Source organism: Symphalangus syndactylus, chromosome 12 (assembly GCF_028878055.3).
Source record: "Symphalangus syndactylus isolate Jambi chromosome 12, NHGRI_mSymSyn1-v2.1_pri, whole genome shotgun sequence".
NCBI lineage: Eukaryota > Metazoa > Chordata > Mammalia > Primates > Hylobatidae > Symphalangus > Symphalangus syndactylus.
Genome location: NC_072441.2, coordinates 51,132,042 through 51,145,574, shown reverse-complemented (window position 1 = coordinate 51,145,574; position 13,533 = coordinate 51,132,042). Strand labels below are relative to the sequence as shown.

At 37.0% G+C, this 13,533-nt stretch overlaps 1 protein-coding gene across 3 annotated transcripts in view; it reads left to right on the top strand.

Moving 5' to 3' along the window:
- DPYD (dihydropyrimidine dehydrogenase) overlaps positions 1-13,533 on the top strand; it is an 858,879-nt gene that overhangs the window by 346,892 nt on the left and 498,454 nt on the right. For all 3 annotated transcript variants that reach the window (XM_063624340.1, XM_063624342.1, XM_063624341.1), the window contains one exon: positions 725-894. In XM_063624340.1, the coding sequence (XP_063480410.1) occupies positions 725-894 (170 nt within the window). The remainder of the gene's footprint in view (positions 1-724; positions 895-13,533) is intronic.

Genomic DNA, 13,533 nt, shown 5'->3' with positions numbered 1-13,533 from the left:
GCTACCTAACACATAAAGAATACTTGCATTTTACTTTTTTTACAAGGATCTTCATATGAACAGGAAATCTTAATAGAGATGACCTTGAGAAATGGATGCTTAGAAAGTCATATTTCTTTTACTGCCCAATTTCACACACAAAACCAGAGGAAAGCAGTGAAAAGGAGAAAGGTTTATTTGAACTATTTCAAGAAAATAGTTCTCAGAAATTCTTCAGTTACATAAAGGACACTTATTCAGCATGTTAATATTCAAAGTTAACAAAATATATAACAGAGGTATGTGTTAGAAATTATATAAGGTAATATATAAAAAAGTATTATAATGAAATATTGCAAACCGTTAACACAGATCATAAGGATCACTTTTCTCTTCTAGCAAAAAGAAAATTATGCTAAGTTAAAGATAGATATCACAATTTTGATGAAGAGAGTTTTAATTGATTGATTCCAGTCTGTTATGACCTAAACTTCTCAACATGTGTTGTAGGAATCCTAGAAGAAAAAAGAAACTAAAGATACTGACTATGAAATTACATATATGAGCATATTTTTAAAATGGGAATAAAACTGTCTTTCAATGAAGCAGAATAATTTGATAGTGACACTTCATCCTGGAAAACTGCAAGATGCAATTTTACACTGCTTTGAGTAAAGTATCTTTTGAGCTGTCATGCAGAAATGGTTTCTCTACTTGAAAATGGGGTTTTCCTTTCATCATTCAGGAATGTGCTCCTGTCACTCTCCATTGCCATCGATACGGGGAGTCGTGATTGTACTTGGAGCTGGAGACACTGCCTTTGACTGTGCAACATCCGCTCTACGTTGTGGAGCTCGCCGTGTGTTCATCGTCTTCAGAAAAGGCTTTGTTAATATAAGAGCTGTCCCTGAGGAGGTAAAATGGAACCGTCAGAAAATACGGAGTTGTACTCCAACAGATTTTAGGAGATGAAACTGTTAATGTTTAAATCGCTAGAATGTTGAAATTGTCAAATTCAAGTTTAAAAATTTCAGGGCTACACATAATTGTTTCTTTTCTAATTCAGACGTTCCAAGTAAAAGAAAATTTGTAACACTGATGTGGGTAAAATGAGAAATTTAATCTTTGTCAATACTCAAGTGCTTCTTGTTAGTGTTAATATGCTTGAAATGTATTCTATTTAACTAGTAACAATGGAAAGTGCTAAGTCTTCCATATCCTGAATAGTAGGTACTCTTCACAAAATGTATGCATAGTAGAAGAATGTGGTAATAAGACACATTCGGAATTTTCCGTAAGCCAATTTACAAACTGCATTCTAAGATGTATGCCTTGGTCATACTTTCAGTCAGTTCATTATTTGTGAAGCAAATAGAAAGAAAAGGGTGTCATGTATATTTTTAAAGTGCTCTAATATAAGCACTACTCAAAATTAGTAGTTAGTTAGCACACTAAAAATAGCATGTTTGGCTGGGTGCGGTGGCTCACGCCTGTAATCCCAGCACTTTGGGAGGCCAAGGCCAGTGGATCACAAGGTCAGGAGATCGAGACCATCCTGGCTAACACGGTGAAACCCCGTCTCTACTAAAAATACAAAAAAATTAGCCAGGCGTGGTGGTGGACGCCTATAGTCCCAGCTACTCGGGAGGCTGAGGCAGGAGAATGGCGTGAACCCGGGAGGGGGAGCTTGCAGTGAGCCGAGATCGTGCCACTGCACTCCAGCCTGGGTGACAGAGAGACTCCATCTCAAAAAATAATAATAATAGTAACATGTTTAAAATCATTTTATTCTTACCAGTGACTGGTGAGTAGTCTTGGGTGAGGTATCAGCTATTTACGTGTACTACACACTTCTCAAATTTTAATGCTATTAGAGAAATATAATACCTTATAAAGAATATTAGTTCTGAGAACAAGAATCAAATGTATTTATAGAAAGATAAATTACTCATTTTAATCAAATCAGTATTATGAACTTGACTTGCTTTGGAATGCCTGAATATGTTTGGAGTCTGTGTACTAGGTAAGAATTATAGCTGTAGTCAATAGGTAATTTGTCATATGTAGATTACCCACATTACAAATTAATCTTACCAAAATATCAGGGTCACCATTGGTTCATGGCTGAGTTTCAAATTCCACGTTTATTATCTGGACTTTTCTCCATCGAATCTACCCTTTTTAGACTTTTTTATAAAATCCAAGTAGTTTTATGATCATAGTTTTTTTTTTTTTTTTCCTGGAATGCAGTCTTAGGCAATAATTAGTGTAATCATGTTTTTTTTTTTCACATAGAAACATTTTGATCTTTGTATTCCTGTGCATAGCACAGGACCTGGCACATAGTTTGTACTTGAGAAATAGGTTTTAAACTAAACATTTTAAATATTAAGTCTTATCCTTCTGATTCAAATGTTAGAAAATTTTCATTACCAAAGGTGACTTCTTGAGAGTTCGAAGGGGAAGATGACACTGATTGGCAATATCAATTTACTTCTCATTTTATATCATAGTCATCTTCCATTTGCAAGGGTCACTGGAAAATGAATGGTGGTTATTTCTTCTTAGGCAGAACTAAGACACAAACAAACTGAGACAAGATAAGAAGAGGGTAGCGGTATGAATTTATTCATTCATTCATTAAAACTACATTTATTGAGCACCTATTATGTACCAGGTATTGTTCTGGGCAACTTAGATACAACAGTCAGCAAACCACTTAGAATTTCATGCCCTCGTGGAATTTATACCTAGTGAGAGAAGATACCCAATAATTAAATAAACTGTCACATAAATAGTATATTGAAAAATAATTAGAACTGTGGAGAAAAATTAATATAGGAGTATAATCAGTGTGTGAGAGAGGAGGAGAATGGTGGAAGAGAAGGCAGGGTTTGCCATTTTAAACAGGGTGGCCCTGGAAGACCTCTCCGATGAGATGATTTTTGAACAAAGAGATGAGGAAATTAAGGGAAAGTAGGCATCCAGGAGGTAAACATCCCATGGCAGGCTAAATGCTTTCACCCTTTATTGAGGAAGTCTTCTGGATTTGTGGAATAGAAAAAACGCCAGTATCATCAGCATAGAGTAAGAGAGGACAGAATGTGGCCGACCGGATTATGTATTGTAGGCATTCGTAAGACCTTTAGGTTTTACTCTCATTGAAAGAGAAAAATCACTAGGCTGCTTTGAACAGAGAAGTGCCAAGCTCTGATTTAAATTTTAAAATGGCTACTCTGCTGAGAATTGACCATAGTGGAGTGGCATCAGAAGCAGAGAGGCTAGTCAGGGGCTAAGTAAAAGAGTGAGCTATTGGTTAATGTGAGTAGATTACAAGAAGCACAGGATCAGAGTAGAGGCATAGCACCTTGGAAGGCCAGAGCTCAGCTGCCTGAACCTTGATTACCAAAGTGTTGAGAAGCAACAGATCCTTGAGATAATAGGTAACCTGCCTGCAGTAAAGCTTAGTAGAACTCAAATGGGTCTGGTCTTAATTAAAACTAGAAGAACAAATGTTTGAATGTTTAAATTATTTTATTATTAGTTTACAATTAACCAAATTTTTATATGATATTAAAACTAATTGACCTTGAGATTCATGTGAGAAAGGGCCATGATCGTCTCTCTGGGTCACTTTTACCTTCTGCTTGTTTAGCACATTGGGTGCTACCTATAAAAGATTCAACAAATAATTGTGAAATGAATGTTTACTGGAGGGAATCAGCACCCAAGGCTTTCTAGCATTACAGGGGCTAATACCTTCCAAGTTAGATAAACATTATAACAGAAGCTTTTGAAGGTTCATCTCATAATTTTAGGCAAAATTTCTTGGAGAGATGGAATAATAAGTAATATATGATTAGATTATGCAGAGTTTTCAGGATTGATTCACTTACCAGGGATAATACCATGTAAGGATTGGGAACTTTTGGCATTCATAGAAGTTTCAGTGTTAATCCTTTATGGCCATTGCTTGGTTTTGCATGCATCAAAAGAGGAGCCAAAATATTGCAGTGCTAACACTCATGAAACTGGAAAGTCAGTAGAGTACAGTTCCAATATCATGTATCTACTTTAAGATACAGATTTTGAAAGGCTAGGTCTAGGACGTAATTTTTAGCCAATATGAAGAATTTAATATTGGCCCTAATTTCTTGGGTAATTGTCTTCTTTCTCCTATGCTGTCTCCCCTAGTACAAACTTCAGCCACATTTGGTTTCTTTAGAGTCAGTGAAGATTGAGGAACAGGGACATTTAGAGATGTCGTCATATATGTGTGTTATTTAATGGTCATGGACTCTTGGGTGTAATTTGGAAATAACATGATTTGTCAGTAAAATGCCTCACCATTAGGCATGTCAGCATGTGTATGTCTGATGGTGCAGTCTAATTCTCATTCTTTGAGTGAGGGAAATACAGAACAATATAAAGTTTTCTTACCCTTTAGTGACAAATATAAATTATGACAGAAGCCAGTTACATTTAACATGGTGTATTAATCCATTTTCATACTGCTATGAAGAACTGCCCGAGACTGGGTAATTTATAAAGGCAAGAGGTTTAATTGACTCACAGTTCAGCATGACCGGGGAGGCGTCAGGAAACTTACGATCATGGCGGAAAGCAAGACACCTTCTTCACAAGGTGGCAGGAAGGAGAAGTGCTGAGCAAAAAGATAAGAGCCACTTATACAATCATCAGATCTGTGAGAACTCACTCTCCATCATGAGAGCAGCATGGGGGAAACACCCCCATGATTCTCCCTTTACAGGTGGGGATTATGGGGATTACAATTCAAAATGAGAGTTGAGTGGGGGCACAAAGCTTAACCATACACATGGAATTGTTTGAGACCATGTATATTCTGTGGTTAGTAACCAAGAACTATATGATTAGACTCAGGAATGTTTTAATCCACAAAAGTAGGAGACATCATCCAACAGACTTTGTAGTGACAAACACATCCCGTTTCTCTAATGTAGAGGTTTTCAAACTTTAGGGTGCGTTAAGTCACCTAGAGGGCTTGTTAAACATAGATTGCTGGGCCCTGTCCCTAGAGTTGCTGATTCAGTAAGTCTGGGGTGGGTCTGAGAATTTGCATTTTTAACAAGTTTCCTTGTGATGCTGAGGTTGCTGGTCCACTGCTCTGATGTATCATCAATGTGCTTTCCAGCTGTCTAATTAGAGTCACAAACAGTGTGCTGTGTGGAGGTACTTTGCATCTTGGCTAAGAAAGCATTAATACTAAAGGATATAGGTTTGATGAAATGAAGATATGCAGGCATCATCAGCATATTGATGTAATTCTGATTCCAAGTGTCTTTCCAGCTCCCTTGTGGCCTCACACACATGCTAAATAGGATGCTACTGACAAACTAGCGCTTCTCAGCCATGGGTCCTTAGGGAAACCAGCCAATCACTCGGCACTATCCTCTAAGAAGATGAGGGAAAATCTGTTAATAATTCCCTCCAGTACTTTCTGCAGGCTTAAATAGGTGAGATTAAATTTCACAGGATAACAGAATCCCCCAAAATGCTGGTATTAAAAGCTGTTGACAGATCAGATAGAACTGCAAGGATGCTTTAGGCAGTTGGGAATCCCTAAAAGGAGGCATGAAGGTCAGAACTCAACAGACCTGCTAGAGTTGATAAATTTAAAGGATAAGGTTAGAGAAGGACTTTATAGTTCTTATTAATTATTACTGAGAAGAGGATGGTTTCAAAATTACTTTTAATAGCACAATCCCACACACAAAGTACATTTCAAAGATCTGTTGTTCACATATTCAATTTTCCGATAGCAGCAAAACATGATTGATCTTTAATTCTGCTACATTTTTATGGGGACTGCATGCTACTCCCTGGGACGCCTTAGCTTCCCTTTATTTGTTTGTCAAAATGGTAACTGATTTAACTTTGATATGTCAGTTTTTACATATTTTAGCTATTGAGAGGGTTAACTGTTTTGATAATTAATGCTACTTTATTATTTTAATTAGAAAAATAACAATACCAGATTGCTCAGTCTGTTTGTCAAATTTTTCTTTATCTGGTACTACAACTTTGAAATAGCACAATGTTTAAAAGAATGTGCCTTTTAACTGATTTTTTCCATCACCACACAGCATACCCCATAACAGATCATTTTTGTGGCATGACCTATAGGCCTCTTCTCAGATATTTTTAATATCAAAGGACCATGTTAAAGCTACATCTGTAGATAGTTTTATCATCAATTTCTTGTGGTTAAACATGCATTTTTTTTTTTTTTTTGGAGATGGAGTCTCACTCTGTCGCCCAGGCTGGAGCGCAGTGGCACAATCTTGACTCACTGCAAGCTCCGCCTCCTGGGTTCACCCCATTTTCCTGCCGCAGCCTCCCGAGTAGCTGGGACTACAGGCGTCCACCACCATGCCCATCTAATTTTTTGTATTTTTTAGTACGAAACGGGGTTTCACCATGTTAGCCAGGATGGTCTCCATCTCCCGACCTCGTGATTCCCCCCTCCTTGGCCTCTCAAAGTGCGGGGATTACTGGTGTGAGCCACCGCGCATGGCCTAAACATGTATTTTTCTACAGATAACTGATGCTTTCTAGTTTTAATTTAATTACAACAAATATGAACCTGGGACTATTTTTAGAAAATAGCCCCCATAAGCTGACAAATTTAATTTTATTTACTAAGGGTGATGCTTACAGCAGTTCTTCAACGTTTGGCACCTGCACATCATTTGAGTTGGTGTTCTTCGTGGAAAGTAATCAGAGACATGGTGACATGATTTGCTATCTGAAGGTAGCTGAAAACAAACACTTACACAAAATCTTCTCTAGGCACAAAAAGCTAATTAATAGTAGTTAGGGGCTCCCCTGCTACTAAGATATTAAAGTAAACCTTTAAGACTTTATGATGACAGGGTGATGACATATTCCAAGGATCTGTATATATTTATCTTTTGGAAAGTTGTGAAACTTCAGTGTAGTATGAAAAGGTAGAATGGAATAGTCAAAAAGGAATTACAGTTGGAGCACTTGGTTCTTGATTTACATTCTAGTCTGAGTATGCCCATCTATAAAATTAGTGTTGTAATTATATGCTTCTTAAAGTTTTTTACAAATTCCTCATTTTATATTTTTAACATTCAGAGAAATATATATGAATGATGTGGAATCTGGACAGGAAGGCTCTATTTCTTCACAAAGTGACAACTCTATACTGAAAATTTTAGCAATATGTATAAATATTACACTTAAAACAAATTGCAATTAATGTATCCCCAGCCAATTGGTGAGGTAAAATCTACCATATTCAAGACATGAGTATAAAGAAACTGACAGGTGAAATTGTCAGAATTCTGCAGTACATGTGATAATTCAGATGGTGAGTGGAAAAAAAAGAAGATTGCAAATAGGCCAGAAGCCAACAAAAGCTTGTGCCCATTTAAAATTACATATTTTAAAAGCATAACTATTTTCAAAATTCTGAAGGAGGTTGTTGCATTATGTTGACCAGGAATATCTGAGGAACTGAAAATTATATGCTTTTAAAAAATCTTTACTAATCTTCTCTCTCTCTCTATATATATATATATATTTTCTCAGATACACCCACAGATTCATTAAAAGTGAACATTTTTTACCTGGTGTGTCACCGTCAGGCCTTATTTAATAACAACAAATTGTTATTACTTTATTAATTTTTTTTCATTTTAGTAGTTTGTAATGAAAGTTGTATATAAGATTACTTTATTCCTGCACCATCTCTATCTTTTCTATCTTATGTTTGTCCTTTTCCTTTCCCACTTGGTGAGATTTGGCTTTCCATTCAAGGATCTTTTGTGGGTTTTTTTCACTTCCAGCCTGGTAACCACCTTTCTGGGGCAATGCCCACATGAATAGTTGTCCTATTAGCCCAGTCTTTTTCTGCTGCACCCGTTCAATGTAAATGACATAATTCTTCCTGTAACCTTGGACCACTTTGCCACCTTGCTGAACTTTTTAGTGTCCTCACACAACCTGAACTTCATCATCCTTTCAGATGGGCATGGATCAAACATTGTACTTCTATCTCAGCTCTTTGGAAAGAGGGGAAGACATAATTGTTCTGTGAACATGGGAAGGTGCATTGAAATACCTTTTATGGCTCTTTCTTGCTGCTGTCAGAAGTCACAAAGGAGTTGAACTTCCCTTTGGCCACTGCCTGGCAATAGTTGAAAGTGGGAAGAGATCTGTATGCTCTACTTCATTCATTTTTAGGTGAACATTAGAAGCCCCTCTTCATTTAAAAATATTCACCTCCGCTTTTCAGTATATTTTCTTGTCCTATAAAATGAAAATATTAAAAAGTAATTTGTATAATCTATTAAATACACATTAGTCAATGTATATGCTATTCAAAAGACATAAATGAAAAATACACATGAATTAACATAAAAACAAAGAATTGTCATTCTTTTAAAAGTGATTATTTAAAAAAATTTAAAATTTTTTTGTAAAATTCTAAATTCTAAAATTCTATTCTACCTTTTCATACTATACTTTTCTATTCTACCTTTTCATACTATACAATTTTCAAAAAGATAAACATATATAGATCCTTGGAATGTGTCATCCCCCTGTCATCATAAAGTCTTAGAGGTGTACTTAATATCTTAGTACCAGGGGAGCCCCTAACTACTACACGTGAACTCATCCTTCAAGGTCTGTTCCAAATGTCATTTTCTCTTGAAGGCTTCCTTAGTTCCCTGCCAATTTAATTTCTCTTTTCTGTGGGCTTTTTATGCTTCCTGCTGTTAATAGAATTTATCACATAGGGTACTTATTACTTTATACTTATTCCATAAACTGAACTACAAGCTTCTTTATTGGATTGATGAATTCAACTTGGCATCTGACTCAACATATAGTGCAGTCCTTGATTCAAGGTGGCTGACCAGTGAAGCATGTTGAATTAACCAATATATTAAAGGCATTGAAAACTTTGTAGGAAGACTTTAATATGAAATTTTCAGAATATATAATTTTATATATATACATATAACTCAAAATTATTTCTGATAGCTTTTAAATAAGTACACATTTTATTTTATTTTATTTCTTTTTTATTATTATTATTATACTTTAAGTTTTAGGGTACATGTGCACAACGTGCAGGTTTGTTACATATGTATACATGTGCCATGTTGGTGTGCTGCACCCATTAACTCGTCATTTAGCATTAGGTATAGGACCTAATGCTATCCCTCCCCGCTCCCCCCACCCCACAACAGTCCCCGGTGTGTGATGTTCCCCTTCCTGTGTCCATGTGTTCTCATTTTTCAATTCTCACCTATGAGTGAGAACATGCGGTGTTTGGTTTTTGTCCTTGCGATAGTTTGCTGAGAATGATGGTTTCCAGCTTCGTCCATGTCCCTACAAATGACATGAACTCATCATTTTTTATGGCTGCATTAGTATTCCATGGTGTATATGTGCCACAAAAATTAATTCAAGATGGATTAAAGACTCACATGTTAGACCTAAAACCAGAAAAACCCTAGAAGAAAACCTAGGCAATACCATTCAGGACATAGGCATGGGCAAGGACTTCATGTCTAAAACACCAAAAGCAATGGCAACAAAAGCCAAAATTGACAAATGGGATCTAATTAAACTAAAGAGCTTCTGCACAGCAAAAGAAACTACCATCAGAGTGAACAGGCAACCTACAGAATGGGAGAAAATTTTCGCAACCTACTCATCTGACAAAGGGCTAATATCCAGAATCTGCAATGAACTCAAACAAATTTACAAAAAAAAAACAAACAACCCCATCAAAAAGTGGGAAAAGGATATGAACAGACATTTCTCAAAAGAAGACATTTATACAGCCAAAAACACATGAAAAAATGCTCATCATCACTGGCCATCAGAGGAATGCAAATCAAAACCACAATGAGATACCATCTCACGCCAGTAAGAATGGCAATCATTAAAAAGTCAGGAAACAACAGGTGCTGGAGAGGATGTGGAGAAATAGGAACACTTTTACACTGTTGGTGGGACTGTAAACTAGTTCAACCATTGTAGAAGACAGTGTGGCGATTCCTCAGGGATCTAGAACTAGAAATACCATTTGACCCAGCCATCCCATTACTGGGTATACACCCAAAGGATTATAAATCATGCTGCTCTAAAGACACATGCACATGTATGTTTATTGCAGCACTATTCACAATAGCAAAGACTTGGAACCAACCCAAGTGTCCAACAATGATAGACTGGAATAAGTGCACATTTTATTTTAAACTGTTAAAAAAATTATTTTGTCACAGTTTTATGTCAATCTAACATTAAAAGTAGACAAAAAAGTAAATTATCCCTAGTTTTCAGTCTCTTAAAAGATAGCTGAGAACTAAAAAAAAAAAAAAAAAAAAAAAGGAAATACGAGCAAGTAATATATAAAAAAGCAAAAATTAATAAAAATTACTAGAATCCGAGAGTATTAGCAAGTGGCAGGAAACAGATGATCCTAATTTGTAAAGAATTTGTACATGGAGGCATTTTAAGATTAAAGGAGGAACTACAAAGGCACCAAGTTACACAGAACGTAGTTTTGTGAGATACTCCAACAGCTGCCAGGAAGGCTTGAATCCATCAGAACCTAAGATGAAAATAGGTGTTAGGTTTAAGAAAATGTCATCAGTAGTAAATGAATAGTGTTTAAAAATTCTCTTTTTGGCCAGGTGCAGTGGTTCATGCCTGTAATGCCAGCAATTTGGGAGGCCGGGGCGGGCGGATCACGAGGTCAGGAGCTTGAGACCATCCTGGCTAACACAGTGAAACCCCGTCTGTACTAAAAATACAAAAAAATAGCCAGGTGTGGTGGCGGGTGCCTGTAGTCCCAGCTACTCAGGAGGCTGAGACAGGAGAATGGCGTGAACCCGGGAGGCAGAGCTTGCAGTGAGTGGAGATCACGCCCCTGCACTCCAGCCTGGGCGACAGAGTCAGACTCCATCTCAAAAAACAAACCACAGCTACAAAAAAAATGAACTCTTTACTTGTTAAAAGAGATGTATTTAATGATAGTTGTGTCAAGGCATTTTAAGTCTCTAAATTATTCCTTACATTGCATATCTGGGTTTTGCAGCACAATAGTGACACAATAAAATTAGTAAGGACTCAGTTAAGGGACGACTATATTTATCCAGTGTGTAGTACAACTCTCATTTGGAGAAATGTTTCTTTATATTCAAGATTCTTCAACTTTAAAAAACTTGAAATGAAAACATTCTGTATGTGAATGAAGCCTGTAATACCATACCAGGTACTAAAAGAAGGAATGTCAATTTGTGGTCTCAGCAAACTTTTTTTGCCTAATTAAAAGAATAATTGCAGAATTTGCTTTTACAGGCCAGAGATTAATTAACATATAAAAATTGTTCTGCATTTCACCACTCAAAATAAAATGTCAAAAATTACTAAATATTAAAAAACTGTTTAGTAAATTAAAGAATATGAGATCAAGTGTGAATGGGCCAAGTTTAATGCCCTCCTTCATGTCCTTGGTAACCAAGATAACTAGAAGATTGGATTGTGAAATCAAACTCATATGAATTAAATATCACTCTGTATCAAACTTTATTGTTAACTTCAAAGATACAATTAAAAACAAACTGTCAGGTAAACAAGAAGTGCAGGACCACTGCCCACAGAGTTCCTCAGGTTCTATCTTGCTGCATTAGGATTTGCTCTAAACCAGATTAACATGTGGTCTCTAAGTCATGTAAGTAGCTCCATCACTTAGATCAAAGAAAGTTGTTTCACTTATGAGACATCTATTTTATACTCAGATAGTTATGTAACTTGCATTACTCTTTATAGTGATCTATGCCCCTTAAATTCACGTTTCCAGGTTTGTTTACTATAGCAATCCTAAACTAACAGATATGCCATGCCAAAAGCATTCCATTGGTAAGGACTCTTCCACTTATAAATGACAATAGTTTGTTTCCCATTAGGATGTTTATATATTACATAGAGCTTTAACCAAGCTGCTTCCCTTCTTTTCTTCTTGAGATAAACTCCTTTACCCTTCCACACCCACTTCTTCAAAGAGAGAGAATGGATCCCATACAAGAACTTCCTAGTAACTAATTCCTTTCCAGTGATTAATTCCTACTTTTCTTTCAAGGATATAGCACTTTTTCCCTGCTGTCCTTTCTTTTTTTTTTTTTTTAAAGACAGGATTTTGCTTTGTCACCAAGGCCGGAATGCAGTGGCATGGTCGCAGCTCATTGCAATCTCAAACACCTGGGCTGTAGAGATCCTCCCACCTCAGCTTTCCAAGTAGCTGGGACTACAGGCAGATGCCACCATACCTGGCTAATTTAAAAAAAAAATTTAGTAGAGATGAGGTTTCTCTATTTTACCCGGGCTAGTCTTGAACTCATAGCCTTAAACACCTCGACCTTCCAAAGCACTGAGATTATAGGCCTGAGCTACCGTGCCCAGCAGCGCTGCCCTTCCTTGATCTGCACTACTGCTAAGTGAAATGCCCATTTATGTGCCATTCAAGTACACTGCCTTTACACATGACAAAGATTCCTAACTTGGCCAATTTTTTTTTTTCTTTTTTTTTTGAGACCGAGTCTCGCTCTGTTGCCCAGGCTGGAGTGCAGTGGTGTGATCTCAGCTCACTGCAAGCTCCGCTTCCCAGGTTCACGCCATTCTCCTGCCTCAGCCTCCTGAGTAGCTGGGACTACAGGCGCCCACCACCACGCCCGGCTAATTTTTTGTGTTGTTGTTGCATTTTTAGTAGAGACAGGGTTTCACCGTGTTAGCCAGGATGGTCTGGATCTCCAGACCTCATGATCCGCCTGTCTCGGCCTCCCAAAGGCCAAATTTTAATCAGGCTCCTAAACCTTCTCCAAGGCCCACCTGTGTACTTCCCTGTAAAGTGTGGTTTTAGCAAGAACCCTCCATTATCAATATCTGATGACACTCTTTATCCCCCAAATGAGAGTTAAACTCCAAATACAGAATGCGGAGGTAGGAAGTAATAGCCAAGGAGTAGGTTGCGGGTGAGTAGATAAAATATTACTGAAAGGAAACATTAAGGTAAGACTTAATCCTGTTGGCTAAATCAATCTAACAGGATTCTTGCAGAAGACAGGCGAGGGTCAGACATCACCTGGGTCATAGTGGAGGATGAGGTAACTGATGAGATATTGAAGATGATTAGATATCAAGGGTGAGGGATTTTGCTAAACTGACTTAGCAGGGTTATTGCTAAATCTGGATTTTACAAAAAAGCACACAAGTGGGCTTAGGAAAAGGTTCAGAAACCTGACTAAAGTTGGGTCAAGCAAATAATGTTTGTCATACATTATTACCTACAAATGCTGATTTTCTGCTTCTGCGAGATTTTTAAGGCAGAGTTTATTTTAACTGTAGCTCACAGCACTTTTTTTGTACATAATATTTAACAAATGTTTGGTTAGATCTATGCATGGAGGGTGCTCTTACCACATGGCTCTGAATGTTTCTGGTACATCCAATAATTTAACAGTGATGAAA